Raw genomic sequence first — 16062 nt, forward strand, 5'->3', positions numbered from 1 at the left:
GGAGGAAATATTTCTTCACTCAGAGAATAATTAAGCTCTGGAACGCATTGCCAGAGGTTGTGGTGAGAGCGAATAAGGTAGCTGGTTTTAAGAAGGGTTTGGACAATTTCCTAGAGGAAAAGTCCAAAGTCTGTTGTTGAGAAAGACATGGGGGAAGCCACTGCTACTCCATGGGTTTTGGCCAGGTACTAGGGACCTGGATTGGCCACCATGAGAATGGGCTACTGGACTTGATGGACCCAGTAAGGCTATTCTTAAGTTCTTATGTGGGCACCTAAATGTTAGGTACACAAATACAATAGTATTCTAGGACAGAAGCTAGACACCTTGGTTCCATTGTAGAATAGGCACCTATCATACAGCTTTGGGGCACCTAAATGGAGTTGCCCAGTTATAGAATTACCTCCAATGTTGCAAGGTTTTTTGGGGCAACAAACTTTTTCATGTGAATTCAAAAAAATGCTACATACCACCTCAAGCCTTGGAAAGACAGGCTAAAAGTCCAGATTTCCTTTCCTATCTATTCTGTTCTCATCAAGGAACTAACAGACATGAGTCATGAAATAGTCAGTACAGATTTGCTTTTCATGAGATCTACATTTATTAGCATTAGAAGATGAATTACAGAGAAAGAATAGCATTATAGGTGATTAGAGAATGCCTGGTTCTTCAGTATATCTGACTGTGGTTCTGGGTGACAGCTCATGCAGGAGAGTGCAGCAATGCAGGAGATGATGATATTAGAATGGCCATAACTAAAGATTATTCAAGACTGGGCTTTGAACCTGTCCCAGAATCTAATGATGTTGTAGAGTGCATTTCCTGGGCAGGCTGTTGAATATACATTGCGGTGTGCCTTCAGCGTGTAGAAAGGTATTAAGACTTTCTTTTCTATGGCACACTTGATCAGATTCTGGGCTGCATTTATGGCTGCTGGATTGGGGACTTGCTCTGGAAAACAAAAACCAAATCATTTGTGATTTTCCACAACCAGAACAGAAACAATATGTGTCCTAAAATAAGGATATTGGGTCCCAGGAGCTTCTGCTCAGTGAGTACAGTAGCATGTGTCAGGGAGATGATGACTGAGGCTCAGCCCAACAAATTATTAATGCCCATAGCTCCACAACCTCATCCCAAAAAGTCTGTGATATTTCTCTGATTACTTCTGCCTCAGACTACTTGTATTAAAAAAAGATAATGTGGCCTGATATTGGCAGCTGCTATCCAAATGAATACCTTATCTGGAGTACTATTCATAAATTTATAGCAACACTATACAGTAGAGTCTCAGTTAATTGGGACTCTTACGAAACTTGCAAAAAAATTGCCATTGAGGGAAAAAAATGTCCCCTGAAGCACCAACAGCAGTGGTCCTGAGCTGCAAACCTAAGTCTCCCTCACTCAAATCCCAAAGAACTACAAATGGTGGCAGCCCTGAGCCACAAACCCCACCTCCCTCCTGACCCGAAGCACCAGCACAGCAGCATACTGAGCCACAAATCCTCCCTCCCTCAAGCCTTCAAGCCCTGAAGCAGCTGTGAACACCCCTCCCTCCAGCCCCAAAGCACCAGGGCAGCAGCGGTCCTGAGCCACAAAGCCCTCCACTCTCTCTCAAGCTCCCAAGCTTCAAAGCAGCTGCAAACACCTTCCCTCCTGCCCCAAAACACCAGTGCGGCAGCAGCTCTAAGCTGCAAAGACCTCCTGACTCCCTCCCTCAAGCCCCTTAGTGGGCTCACTTCCACTGCATCAGAGGAAAGACCCTGCCAGGGCTGGCTGTGATCAGCCTGTTTTGAGACTGCCTCCTGCTTACTGGTTGCACTCGGGTAAGGAAGGGAGAAAGGGATGGAAGGGGTTTGCGGCTCAGGACTCCACCTGTTTCTGCCACTTTGGATCTTGAGGGAGGGAGGAGGGCTTTGCGGCTCAGGACTGCTGCCGCGCTGGTGCTTTGGGGCAAGGGAGGAGGGGGGAACTTAAAGTGTGTTAGACAAGGTTTCTAACACACTCTTAATTAACCAGAAAACTAATTATCCAGTATCCACCAATCCCCGTGGGTGTCGGAGATTCTACTGTACAGATAATACATTTGAAAACTCTCAAGAATATGTGGATAATGCCAGGGAAAAATAACAGCAGAACATGTGCATTTCACCTAACTCTAAACCTATTGCTGAAAGTGAACTGAAGGTCCTCTGTTGGTTTCAATGAAGACGTAAATCTGAAGGTGATCAAGTTGATGTCTATGTGACCTCTTCACATTCTCCCTGCACTGGAAGTTGCAAGTATGGTCTCAGTGCAGTGGTGATTACAAAGTCAGTGGTTGGACCCCAGATGCAGGCTATATAGCCAAAGCATGGCCCATGTTGGATCGGTGAAACTTCCAATAAACCGTTCATCTCCACTGTTGTTTTTCTTCATCTTTTACAAAACTGGAACTGATACATCCAGGTTGGGACATGTACAATTCTAGCAGTATTTCAGATAATGATATACTAACACAAGTCCTTTCTAAAATACATGCAGAAGGGAACATGTATTTGTCTGCACATCCAAGTGGCACAGTCTAAGATGACCAGGATATACTTATTGCCCCAAGCGGCACACTCTGGAGGTCCCACAAAATCTATTGACATTCTTTCAAATGGGGTGTTAACCAAGGGCATAGGCACAAGAGGGGCAGGTGGCACCCTTGCAGGATTGTTCAACTGGCAGGTTGGGCAGGATTGGCAGAAAAACTCTATCTGCTTGTACATTCCCAGCCAGAAGAATGAGCCAGCAATATGTTCCCATGTTTTCTCTTTTCCCAGGTGGCCTCCCAGTAGGTGACTATGGAACCACTATATTACCTGTCTAAGGAAGGACTGCAGAACTAGTAACTGCTCTATTTTTCCCACTCTAAGACTCCCTTGTCTACTCCATATACCAGGTCATGTTTAATTATAAAGTATGGGACTGATATTTTAGAGGGGTTTTGGTCACCCACGAGTTTCCCATCCACCTTCACCACTCAGGCCAGGGCCTCTATAAGGATCTCATCTTCTGCCTGAGCTTGTTTAAATCCCTCCTGGGTGCCCACCCTGCTCCCATTGGGCAGACTAACTCCCAGCTCTGGGGCGATCTGTTCATCTCCTGACATCTGATCCTCTTCAATGGTAGCCCCTAGATGCAGGGGACCCTGTACTTTTTTCCTGCTGCTATTGACATCATGACTTAGGCACTTTTGGGCTCTCCACATAGAGGTCAGGGTCTTCCAATGAAAAAATCTAAGAAAATGATTCCTCCTTATCTTCTGGCCCAGTCATAGTGAGTTGACCCCAAATAGTTCCAAGCTTTGGGAAGTCCTGTCCCAATACAATGAGATAAGGAAGCTATGGCAAAACTGCTTCCAGATGAGCATCCCCAGTTGGGGTCTTGATGAACACTTGAGCAGTAGGATAAAATCGGTGATTCCCATGTACACAGGATACCACCACAGTCTGATCATAATTTATTTGTAGCTGATTCATGGTTCCTCTGTACACTAGAATCTTGCCACTGCTAGAGTCTATCAACACCTGGTAAGAACTCCCATTTAGCTCCATCTCTATCAGACATTTCTTGCCTCCAGGATGATAGCCCTTGGTTCTGTATGCAAATCAGGTGGAAGAATTCCAATCTGTGCCCCTGTTTCCAAAGAGTGGGGAGGCCCTCAATGAAGTTGGCTAAAAGGGGTCCACCCTTCCTAGAGGTTGGGGTTTGATAGGTGAGGGTCTCCCAAGTTCTGATTTCCTCTTCAGAGATCCTGGGCCTGAAGATAAACTTTGATCCTTTAACCTGGGTCCAGATTTTTCTCTTCCTTTCACGGGACTCTTGCTTTCTTTGTCCCATTCATTTTCAGGCTGTGCCTGATAAAAGGTCTCTACAGTTTTGACTGCCCCCTCCAGGATCAAGTGGAGGTGTCTCCGCACCCATTGCGTCAAGTACTGGAGTAGCCTCTCTAGGAACTGCTCTAAGAGTACTACCCTTGTTATCGCTATGCCAGTTTTCTCCTCAGGTCCTCAGTTTTCTCCTCATCTCCAGGCTATTTCCTTAAGTCGATAGAATAAACCTTGGGCATTCTCTTTCATTTACAAGGAAACTCTGAAACTACTGCTAATAGGTTTATGGAGTACAGCCAGCCCTCTCTAGAATGGTAGTTTCCACCTGTCCATAGGTGACTAACCCTGTGGAAGTAATATTCTGGAAGGTAGTCTGACTGATACCAGTTAGCAGATAAGCTATCCCAAATAGGCTATCCGTGTTACTTTGGGCCGTCCTGATAAATGTGCAATCCTCTCAAAATTGATCAGGAAATATGCTAGGTTATCTTCCGGTGCCATTTTCTTCATCACAGGTCCTAGTGAGGCAATTTTGTGGCATGGGGTCCTAAGGTGCCTGACCTTGCACAGCCTACTGCAAACTCTACATACTTCTGTAGCATAATTCCCTGTTGGTGCTGCTGCTAGCCCAACTGGGCCTGTATAAATTGCTATTGCTGCTACTGCTGGCCCTTCAATATCACCTGTATCAGTTTATCCAGACTTCCATAATCTCCTAGTTATCCTTTCTGTTGCAACTCCACATCTATCAGGAAGCAAAAATGTGGATTTGTTTAAAAGTGTGTATTTTTTTTCCTTCTGCCCAGTCCAGGTTTCCCTGCTGCTGTCAGTTACCTGCTGTACTGGAGGTGTCACTTTATCCCCGCCCTCCCATAAAAATCCTGCTTTTCCAGCGCATGCTAGCTGTTATACTCCTCTCTACCTAAGATGGAACTAACCTCCTTAGTCTGTTACAAAACACTCCCTTATAATATTGAAGCCCAAGTCCCTGAAGAAGTGTGGCTGAATTGTATTACCAGAGCCCAAAATTCCACCATGGCACCATCATATGTAGTAGAGGCAGTGGTTCCTGAATATAAACTTCTAAGTAGCTCAACCCTCATACACAGGCAGACACACTTTAAAAACTGCAAGCTCAAGTAAGGAGACAAGTTCCTAGAGATCTAAAGCTGAGTCTGCAGCACTCCTGGGATTTCTAGCCCAAATGCTAGCTTTAGTTGTGCTGTCACACCCCAAACACTAAGTATAACAGTCTTTTGAAAGTTGTTAAAATGGTGCCAGGCATACTTCAGCATAGGCTTCCAGTATAGTCAACAGGCAAGTGGCTTACCTTAGCCAAGCCCACATTTTAAAGTTCTCAAGCTGCAGTGAGAAATCCTTCTCCTCCTTCTATTTCCGGGGCTTTCTTCTCTTCCTTTCGCCCTACCTTTTATCATCCTTGCAGCTGTTCCCTCAACTCCTCACCTTTGCCTTCCTCTATCCCAGGTGTAGTAGAGCCTTTACTGTTAAGGTGGCTCGGACATTTTATGGAAGTACCCAGCAGAGGAAGGGGTAAGTATAGGCACCAGAATAGGGGGGAACCACAGGGGCCAAGGCCTCCCCCAAATTGGAACTCGGAAGTATGGCTGTCCCGACTGCCCCACCTACCACTTCTCCACCGCTGTAATTTAAAATTTTTGGGCAGCCGGCAACACAAGGTAGGAAGAGGAAGTGCTGCAGAAAAAATACTTTGGGGGCAGGCCGACAGCAGGAAGCCGGCTTCATAGCGGCACTGGTTGCCCGAGGATTTTAAATTACAGCAGCAGGGAGGTGGTAGGTGGGGGAGTTGGGAACTTGGGAGAAGTCATACCACAAGATCCAGCTGAAAGGGGAAGGGGGTGTTGGGGTTGGGAATGAGAGGACAGATGCTGCATGGTCTGCGAGGAAGGGGAGTTTAGAAAGCAAGAAGGGCAGATATTGCATAGACTGGGAGGGGTTTAGGTAGGACAGATGCTGCATGGGCTGGAAGTTAGGAAGGGAGGGAAAAAGAGATGCATGAGTGGGGTAGTAGGAAGGGAGGGAAAGAGAAATGCTGCCAGAGGGTGAGGGAAGAGAAAAAGAGAATTGTTGTACATAGGTGTGTGGAGCAGGAGGGAAAGAAAGATGGCATACATGGGGAAAGGAAGAAAGAAGGAGAATTTTTGGGACATGACAGTGGTGAAGATGAGGGCAAGAGAAATGTTACTTTTGGAGGGAGGAGAGGTGACTCAAAGAAGGGAAAATGTTAGATTCTGGAGAAGGGTGATGGAAGGAGTGAAGAGAGAGATGTCAGACCACTGGAATGGGAAGGAGAGAGAGTTACCAGACCAGGGAATGGAAGGGAAGGAGGAGAGAGAGATATGCCAGTCTGCAGGAAGGAGAAGAGAGAAGGAGAGAAACGTTAGACCACGGGAAGGAGAGAGAGATGCCAGACCATGAGAGGGGGGAAGAGGAAAGACAGAAATGTCTGACCACGAGAGAGGGAGAGAGAAGGATGAGATAGTTACCAGGGATGGAAAGGAAGGGAAGATGGAGGGGATGGTGCATAGCAATGGGTATGGCAGGGATGAGATAAGAAGAAATGCTTTTTATGGATAGATGGGAATAGGGGAGGAGATGGTACACATGGATAGAAGGGAAGGTAAGATATGGAAAAGTAGATAAATTTTGAGAAGAAAGCAGAAAAATGGAAGAAATTTGACTTTTAAAAGTTAATGCTAAAGATGGATGTAGGGCAGAAAGTGAAGAAGGAGAGAAAAAACAGCAAATGGATAAAAAGTCCCTGGATACAGAGTTAAGAGCACAGGCAGAAGGATTTGCAGCTAAAGACTGGGAAAAGATGGTTAGAGACAACAAAGGTAGGGGAAATGATTTGATTTCCAATTTAGTGATTGAAATGTGTGTGTTTTGAGAATTTACATCTGCTGTCTATATTTTGTACTGCTCAGGAAGAAATTCATTTGTTTCTATTTCTCTGGTGTTGAACTGCATGCAGTGTCTTGCATCTTAGGGTTTTGCCTGTATATACTGGTACTGTGTTTTCCCAAAATATTCATTCAGGGCCCAAAAAAGGCACTAGGTCTTATTTTCGGGTAGGGCTTATTTTTTTCATGTACGTCATCTCCCCTTCTCCTTCACCCCAATTCTTCCTCTTTTCTTTCTCTCTCCATATGTGCAACATCTTTCCTCCCCTCTCACCCATCCCGTTGTGCAGTATCTTTCTATCCCTCACTCCCATCCCTTGTGCAGGACCCTTGCAGCTTGTATCCCCCCTCCCATCCCTTGTGCAGCAGAACCATTGCAGCTTCTATCCCTCCCTTCCTCCCATCCCCCCGTGTAGCATATTTTTATCTACCCCCCTCCTCCGTGCACCTCCCCTGCGCCGACTCATCTCTCCTTCCGACCGCGAGACAGAAAGAAATGTAGCTTGTAACAAACTGGCAGCGCCGGAAGCAAGATAGACAGGCTCCTTCGCGGCCTGGACTGTTCCTCTACCGCGTTGCTGATGACATCATCAGCGATGCAGCAGAGGAACGGCCCAGGCCACGAAGGAGCCTGTCTAGCTTGCTGCCAACACTGTCGGTTTGTTATAAGCTACATTTCTTTCTGTCTCGCGGTCAGAGGGAGAGATGGGTTGGGGGGGGGGGGAGGGGGGAGTGCTGCTGCCGGCGACTAGGGCTTATTTTCAGGGGTAGGACTTATATTAAGACCTACCCTGAAAATCATCTTAGATCTTATTTTCAGGGAAACACAGTACTTTTAGTTTGTGGTCCTGTATTTGCTTAGGGGTTATCTGTGTTCTGCATGTGTGACCAAGGCCAAGTATTCTGGTAGTGAATGAATGTTGAAAAGCATACAGTGTGCTTTGGGTAGTTTAATTTTGTGGTTAACCATTATGTATTGTTAATAAGATTATATTGTGTGTATATTGAAAAATGAATGGAAAAAATGTTATTACAATTAATACTATTATGTGGGCAGGGTCCGAGGTGAAGCTTTTGGGCCCCCTCAAACAAAAAACATTCCGCTACCAAAGGGGAAAAGGTCCTATAGACTCCGTCACAATGAACAACTGAATGGAGGAACACAGCTATTTATATGTTTCATAACTTACATGTATGCTTGCTGTTTTTCAAATTACATGTATACATAATGCACATTAACAACAGAGGCTTCTACCTTTCTTTATTTTCATTTTGGAGGGGAAATAAGTAATGAGGGAGTAAGAGAGAGCACTGGCTCAATCAAGCCCATGTCAGGGAGCACCTGTAAATCCTGACACTGATATTCACATAGTGCAGATATAGGAAAGTTGCTTACCTGTAACAGCTTTTCTCCATAGACAGCAGGGGAATGCAGCCACATTTAAAGGTGAAGTCCTTTGACTGAGTCTGATTGCCAGTGCTCTCCCCTATCTAGGTAAGCTACTGGGCTTGTGCAGGAGTCCCTATATCTACAGATCCTCCCCTCAGTCTGTAAGTTTTGTCTCTAGCAATGAACAGAATTTGAGATGAAGAATGGGCAAGTGTGGCTGCATTCCCCTGCTGTCTATGGAGAACAGGTAAGAAACTTTGCTTTTTATGGAGAAAAGCAGGGGATATGCAGGCACACTTGAAGGTGAGTCCCAAGCTGAACAACAGAGATGGGTGATGGAAAAAATGGTCACAATACAAACAGGTTCCTTAAGACTGACTGACCAAATTGAACATCTTGTGCCAAACTCTAATCCAGGCAGTAGTGCTTTGTAAACGTATGCACAGAGGACCAAGTTGCAGCCTTGCAAATACTTTTAATAGGAATGGACTTTAAATTTGCTATTGAAAAAACTGTAGCTCGTACTTTATGAGCTCCAATTGTACCAGGCGATTGAATTTGTGCTCTTGTGTAGCAAAACTTGATGCAATGTGCTATCCAAGAGGAGAGAGCTCTTTTTGATGCTGTTTTTCCTTGGGTAGCTGGATTAAAGGAAATGAAGAGCTGGTTTATTTGTCATAAAGTAGCAGTTGCCTTGAGGTAAAAAAAAAATAAATTCAAAGCTTTCCTGCAGTCCAATGTGTGGAGCATTTGCTCTGCTGGAGAGGAATGTGGAGGAGGAAAAAAACAAAGGCAAAGTTATAGTTTGGTTGAGATGAAAATCCGTGACGACCATAGGAAGAAATTTTGGATGAGTTCGTAATTAGAAAAGGATAATATGTGACAAGTGCTTGAAGTTCACTAACTCTTCTGGCTGAAGTTTAAGCTGTAAGAAAAACTGTTCTCCAAGTAAGGAAAGAAAGCAAAACAGATTCCAATGGCTCAAATGGGTCCTGCATTAAAATATCCAAAACTAAATTTAGGTTCCATGCTGAAGGAAGGTCTTGTATTAGAAGTCTAAGATTATTAAGACCTCTGATAAAATGAGAAATAAGTGGATGATGTGGAACTGGTTTAGGGTTTACATAAGTATTATGACAGGGAAGTTCCTGTCAGTGGTTTAAAAACAAGGAAGGCAACCAAGTCACATCAAGGTCAGCGTGGGGGAAGCTCACAGTACCAAACTTGTCTTACAACTTATAAGCCAAATACAGTGTAACATGTCAAAAAAGCCCTCCAGCCCTCCTCTCTGCTCGTGTTCTGTTGGAGGCCAGGTTCCTGAAGAAGGGCTCCTCCCGAAACCAGCGCGGTTGAACCTTTCCTCCTGGCGCGGTTTTTCCGTCTGTGTGACAGTTTTGGATAAGTATTGTTTATTTTTGGATATGTTTTTCACCTTTTGGTATGGTTTTTGATTTTGTTGTGATTTTGTGCGTGCTTTTTGAGGGGGTTTGGCTGGCAGGGTTTGTGTGGGGGTCGCTCAGGTCGTTTGTGTTGAGTTTTATTTACTCACTTTGATTGTTGATTGGTTTGATTCTTGCACACACAGGGCACTCGATGATGGTGTGCGGGTGGAGGCTTATCGCCTTGACCCAGAAGTGAAGTGTCGGAGCTGTGCTCCTATCACTGAGGGTTCACACTGAGAGCGCCCTATAACATTACACAGTGTGACATGCTTTTTTGACATGTTACACTGTATTTGGCTTATAAGTTGTGAGACAAGTTTGATACTGTGAGCTTCCCCCATGCAGACCTTGATGTGACTTGGTTGCCTTTCTTGTTTTTTCTAGTTTAGGATTTGTTTGGCAAATTAGGAGTGTGTTGTTGTTGTAGTGGTTTAAAACCTGCATTAAACCCTGCCACCAAACCAAATGTGCCTATTCCTAAGCCAAGGTAGCTGCCCATTAAGTCTGTTCCCAGTGCTAGGATCAGGCAGGCAGGACAGAATGGAGAAAAGGTGTCAAAGAAGGGCAGACTACATGTTCTAGGGCACTATAATCCCTTTTATAGCTCATTGGGTAATTCTCTAGCTAAACCTCTGGTGAGGAAAGCTGTCCCAAATAAGGGTTAAGGAACGGTGTGGAGCTGACAGGCAGAACGTGGCTAGAGCAGGAGTGAAAGTTACCCAGCTGAATAAATCACAGGCAGCTGAGAACACCCAGAAGCAATCAGGAACTTGGAGGGAAGGGCGTGCCTCATAGAGCAGGGAACGGAAGGCTAGCAGCTCTATCTTACAGCCCTCTGCTAAGAAACTCCCAGACCCACAGCAAACTAGCAGACTAGCAAAACTTTGTTTCCCAAGTAGAGGCTAAGGGAAAGGGAAAAGCTCCAGGAGCAGGGCTTTCCAAAGGCTGCTTCAGAGGACAGCCTGTATCCAGATTCAGAAAGTGAGGAGTCTCTCATGGAGGTAGAAGGAGACATCTCTGAGAGAAATGACATGGACTGCAGCCCTAAAGCCTTGGACTATATGTCTGATTGCAGCATGGGTCAGTAAGGTACAGTGTTGGGGAGGGGAATTAAAGGTTGCTCTGAAATAATGGTCTAGTGTACTTAAAAGTTACAGTTCTGTCCTTAGAAAGGACTGTATAATGAATGTGAGTTTGAGGGATGAATGTGAGGATTGGTTAGTAGCAGAAAGTAAACCAGAACCCCTGTATGCAAGCTAAGCCTAGTAAGTGGGGGATGGGTAATGCTAGCTAACCTTAAAGGGAGAAGTAAAGCCCGGAGTGGATTCAGTGACTTGACATTGCATATCCCTGATAGTGGGAACTTTGGGAGGGGAATCTTAGACCAGTAAAACAAAGGGTGGATGGTTCCCAGTAGAGGTCTGCACAGGAGCGGGGATCGCGGGAATCCCACGGGGACCCCCTCTGGCCCACAGGACTCCCACGAGGACCCCCCTCTAGCCAACGGGACTCCCACGGAGATGGAAGGCTTTGGAAGCAGGGTTCATCCATATAATATAATGGACAAGTCAGCCTTAGTAAAAGAGGGGGTTTATAAGTTAATTACCTGAACAGAAAACAAAAAAAAGGGTTCCACCAAAGAGATTCCACAAGGAAAACAGCAGCGCAAACACAAAAGAAACTGTGGATCCTGTCAGAAGTAATTGCTGTTTTTTATGGGGACGGGAGAGGATGGAGGTAATTCTTTGCGGGGATGGGTGGGGACAGAGAGGATCCTGATGGGGACGGGCGGGGATGGGTGGGATTTCTGTCCCCGCGCAACTCTCTAGTTCCCAGCCCCTGCCCTGAAATAAAGAGGGTAGTGGGGGCATTTATAATTCAGGAAGTCAGGTGGGGAGAACTTCCTGAAACAACCGAAGGCACAAAACAGTAATTGTTCTAAGCCTAAAGAGAGTGCAGCTAAACGCTGATATTTAGGGTTCAGGAAACCCGAAGGCTGCCCAGAAATGTTAAAGCCTGGCAGCATAACCAGGAGAAAGAGAAAGCCTGCTTAAAAGGAAATAATTTTGTTTGTTTTTTCTTTCTTTAATGAAGCATGGACTTGCTATAAAGGAGAACTTTTGTTTAGGATAAATCTTTTCCAAGCCTCATCAGCTGGTGTGGCTGCCTTAGAACCAGTGCCTTTGAACTGGGGAATAAAACTTGGAACTAGCAATTATTTGTGGAGTTTTTTTTTCTGCTGTGTTTATCCCAGAGTGGCCCTTCAAAGAGTGCTAATACTTGCACCTGGGGCGGGAGCCGGGTTGCCAGCGCTAGGCTTACCCCTGGCCCCGTCACAGTATGGAAGGCCGACATAGCTGCAAGATGAAATTGGACTGAGTTTAATTTGAGACCAGAATTTGACAGATGTAGAAAATATGGAAAAATAAAGTCAATTGGACAAAAAAGAGGATTTTGTTGATGGTCATGTGACCAGATAGAAAAACGTTTCCATTTAGATTAATAGGATTTTCTAGTAGAAGGGCATAAGAACATAAGAATTGCCACTGCTGGGTCAGACCAGTGGTCCATCATGCCCAGCAGTCCGCTCCTACGACAGCCCTTAGGTCAAAGATCAGTGTCTTAATTGAGTCTAGCCTTACCTGCGTATGTTCTGGTTCAGCAGGAACTTGTCTAACTTTGTCTTGAATTCTTGGAGGGTGTTCTCCTCTATAATAGCCTCCGGAAGAGCGTTTCAGATTTCTACCACTCTCTGGGTGAAGAAGAACTTCCTTACGTTTGAACGGAATCTATCCCCATTTTAACTTTAGAGAATGCCCTCTCTTTCTCTCTACCTTGGAGAGGGTAAACAACCTGTCTTTATCTACTAAGTCTATTCCCTTCATTAGCTTGAATGTTTTGATCATGTCCCCTCTCAGTCTTCTCTTTTCAAGGGAGAAGAGACCCAGTTTTTCTAGCCTCTCGCTGTACGGCAATTCCTCCAGCCCCTTAACCATTTTAGTCACTCTTCTCTGGACCCTTTCAAGTACTATGTCATAAGAATTAATGGTTAAGGGCCTGGAGGAGTCTATTCCCTTCATTATCTTGAATGTTTTGATCATATCCCCTCTCAGTCTCCTCCTTTCAAGGGAGAAGAGGCCCAGTTTCCCTAATCTCTCACTGTACAGCAACTCCTCCAGCCCCTTAACCATTTTAGTCACTCTTCACTGGACCCATTTGAGTACTATGTCCTTCTTCATGTACAGCGACAAGTGCTGGATGTAGTTTTCCAGATGGGGGCGTACCATGGCCCGGTATATGATAATCTTCTCCAATCTATTTGTGATCCCCTTCTTAATCATTCCTAGCATTCTGTTTGCCCTTTATGCTGCCGCCGCACATTGCGCAGATGGCTTCATTGACTTGTCCACCAGAACTCCCAAGTTTTTTTCCTTGGGGGGGGGTGTCTCTCAGAGTACTGCACCAGACATCCTGTATTCGTGTATAAGATTTTTGTTATCAACATACATCACCTTATACTTATCCACGTTAAACCTCATTTGCCATGTCGCAGCCCATTTCTCAAGCAGGTCTTTGCAATCCTTCTGTGTCTTCACTATTCTGAATAATTTTGTATTGTCTGCAAATTTAATCACCTCGCTCATCGTACCAATTTCCAAGTTGTTTATAAATATGTTGAAGAGCACGGTCCCAAGCACCAAACCCTGCGGCACTCCACTCATGACGCTTTTCCAGTCTGAGTATTGTCCATTTACCCCCACTCTCTGTTTCCTATCCGCCAACCAGTTTTTAATCCACGTGAGTATTTCACCTTCGATTCCATGGCTTGTAATTTTTCGAAGTAGTCGTTCATATGGGACCTTGTCGAACACCTTCTGAAAATCCAGATATACAATGTTGACCAGGTCACCCTTGTCTATCTGCCTGTTAACTCCCTCGAAGAAGTGCAGTACATTCGTCAAGCAAGATCTTCCTTTGCTGATGCCGTGCTGGCTGGTACTCATCAGATCGTGTCCATCAAGGTGATCAATGATGTGGTCCTTTATCAGCGCCTCTACCATCTTTCCCGGTACTGAGGTCAGACTCACCGGTCTGTAGTTTCCCGGATCTCTCCTTAAACCTTTCTTGAAGATCAGCGTAACATTCGCCTCTTTCCAGGCTTCCAGAATCCTTCCTGATTTGATGGACAGATTGGCTATTGGTTGGAGCAGTTCAGCTATAACCCCTTTTAGTTCCTTGATTGCCCTTGGATGTATGCCGTCCGGTCCCAGGGATTTATCATTTTTAAGCCTATCTGTCTGCATACCTCTTCTAGACTGACCATCAACCATGTTAGTTTCCCAACTTTGTCTCCTGCATATAGTCTGTCAGCTTCTGGTATTTTGTATATTTCCTCTTCGGTAAATACACATAAAAAATGTGTTCAGTTTGCCGGCGATGGCTTTGTCCTCTTTAGTACTCCCTTTATTCTATGGTCATCCAACGGCTCCACCGCTTCCTTCGTGGGTCGTTTTCACTTAATATATCGAAAGAACGATTTGAAGTTTTTTGCCTCCTTGGCTATTTTTCCTTGTAGCCTCCTTTGGCCCCTCTTACTGCACTATGGCACCTGCTTTGATGTTGTTTGTGCTTTTTCCAGTTTTCATCTGTTTTTGACCTTTTCCATTCCTTAAACAAAGTCTTCTTGTCTCTGATCGCTTCCTTCACTACTATAGTGAGCCATGCCGATTCCTTGTTCTTTTTCCTCTTGGATCCCTTGTTGATACGCGGTATATATAGATTTTGTGTCCTTAAAAAGGGACCATGCTTGCTCTAGTACTTTTACAGTGCTTGTCCTCTTCTTAATCTTCTTCCCCACCATGATTTTCATCGCTTCGTAATTCCCTTTTCGGAAGTTCAGTGCCGTGGCAGTCGTTCTGGTTCGATGTTTTGCTCGTGTTCAGTTTGAAGTGGATCATATTGTGATCACTGTTTTCCAGCGTCCCTTCAACTTCTACACCTTGCGCAGGTCCTTGTAGTCCATTTAGAATTAAGTTCAAAATTGCATTTCCTCTTGTATTTTCCTTGACAAGTTGTTCCAGGAAGCAATCGCCTCCAGCCTCCAGGAACTCCAGGAACTTGGTCTTCCTACTGCAGTCGGAGGTGCCTAGGTTCAATTCTATCCCCAGATATTTGAAGTCGCCCATGATAACTGCGTTGCCTCCCTTGCAGTTGTGTTTAATCTCGTCTGTCATTTCTCCATTAGTTTCTTCAGACTGCCCTGGTGATCGGTAGTAGATGCCGATCTTCGTTTCTGTTCCATTTGTTCCCAGCATTTTGGCCCATAAAGACTCTACCTTATTTTTTGTTTCCAGTGTGTTCTCTCTGGTAGACTCGATTCCCTCTTTGATGTATAGGGCAATACTCCCACCTTTTTGTTCTACTCTGTCTCTGCGGTATAGCTTGTATCCTGATAGCACAGTGTCCCAGACGTTTTCCTCGATCTACCATGTTTCTGTGATGCCGATGACGTCAAGGTTATCTTTTTCTGTCATTGCTTCCAATTCCCCCATCTTATTCCTTAGGCTCCTTGCGTTCATGTACATATACTTGAGTTTGTGGCCTGTTACTTTCTTGCATTTCTTTCCCTCTTGTATTCTTTTCAATCCATCAGGATTTCTATCTTGCCTATGATCTGGTGAGTCTTCCCCGCAATCTTCCTGTATGGTATCCTCTGGGTATACCGTTTCTCGAACCGTCGACTCTTGGTCAACTGTCGGCTTTCCCCTTCTTCCTAGTTTAAAAACTTCTCAATTTCTCGCTTTATGTTGCTTGCAAGTAGCCTCATTCCGTCTCTGCTGAGGTGGAGTCCATCCTTCCTTTATAGCTTGCTCTTCCCCCAGAACGTCATCCAGTTGTGCACAAAGTGGAATCCTTTTTCACACCAGCGCCTCATCCATGCGTTGACTGCTTGCAGCTCCGTCTGCCTCTTCCCGTCGGCCCTGGGTACCAGCAGGATCTCCCAGAATGCCACAAGGACCATTTTCATTGATTGAGAAACTGGCAAATGTATTAGGTTTGAACTTTAAATTTCCAGGCTATCAAACTAAGACTGCGTAGATTGGGATGAAGTAACTGCCCATTCTGCTGAGACACAAGAGAGGGATGGTCCCCCAGTGGAATTGGGGGAGCATCCAGAAGGTCCAGCAGGAGTGGTTACCAGATTTGCCTGGGCCAATGGAGCCTGGGCCTATGTATGGGCCTATGTATGCAATGTAGTAGGCAGGAACATGTCAGACCAAAGCACAGGGCCAAACGGAAACTCAATGCCTGACAGTATGGTGCATGACCTACTCCTACTGGAGCACTGGTCCAGGACCTGGCAACTCAGTTTCAATACCGGAAAATGTAAAGTCATGCACCTGGGCAGCCAAAATCTATGCAAGACGTAC

General features: G+C 45.2%; 1 protein-coding gene across 1 annotated transcript in view; it reads right to left on the bottom strand.

Moving 5' to 3' along the window:
* Positions 1-593: 593 nt before the first annotated feature.
* Positions 594-16062, bottom strand: part of LOC117366161 (peptidoglycan-recognition protein SC2-like) — a 129376-nt gene continuing 113907 nt past the window's right edge. The window contains exon 5 of the mRNA XM_033957332.1: positions 594-951. Coding sequence (XP_033813223.1) covers positions 767-951 — 185 coding nt within the window. The 3' untranslated portion in view covers positions 594-766. The remainder of the gene's footprint in view (positions 952-16062) is intronic.

This window comes from Geotrypetes seraphini, chromosome 8, assembly GCF_902459505.1.
Source record: "Geotrypetes seraphini chromosome 8, aGeoSer1.1, whole genome shotgun sequence".
Lineage (NCBI taxonomy): Eukaryota > Metazoa > Chordata > Amphibia > Gymnophiona > Dermophiidae > Geotrypetes > Geotrypetes seraphini.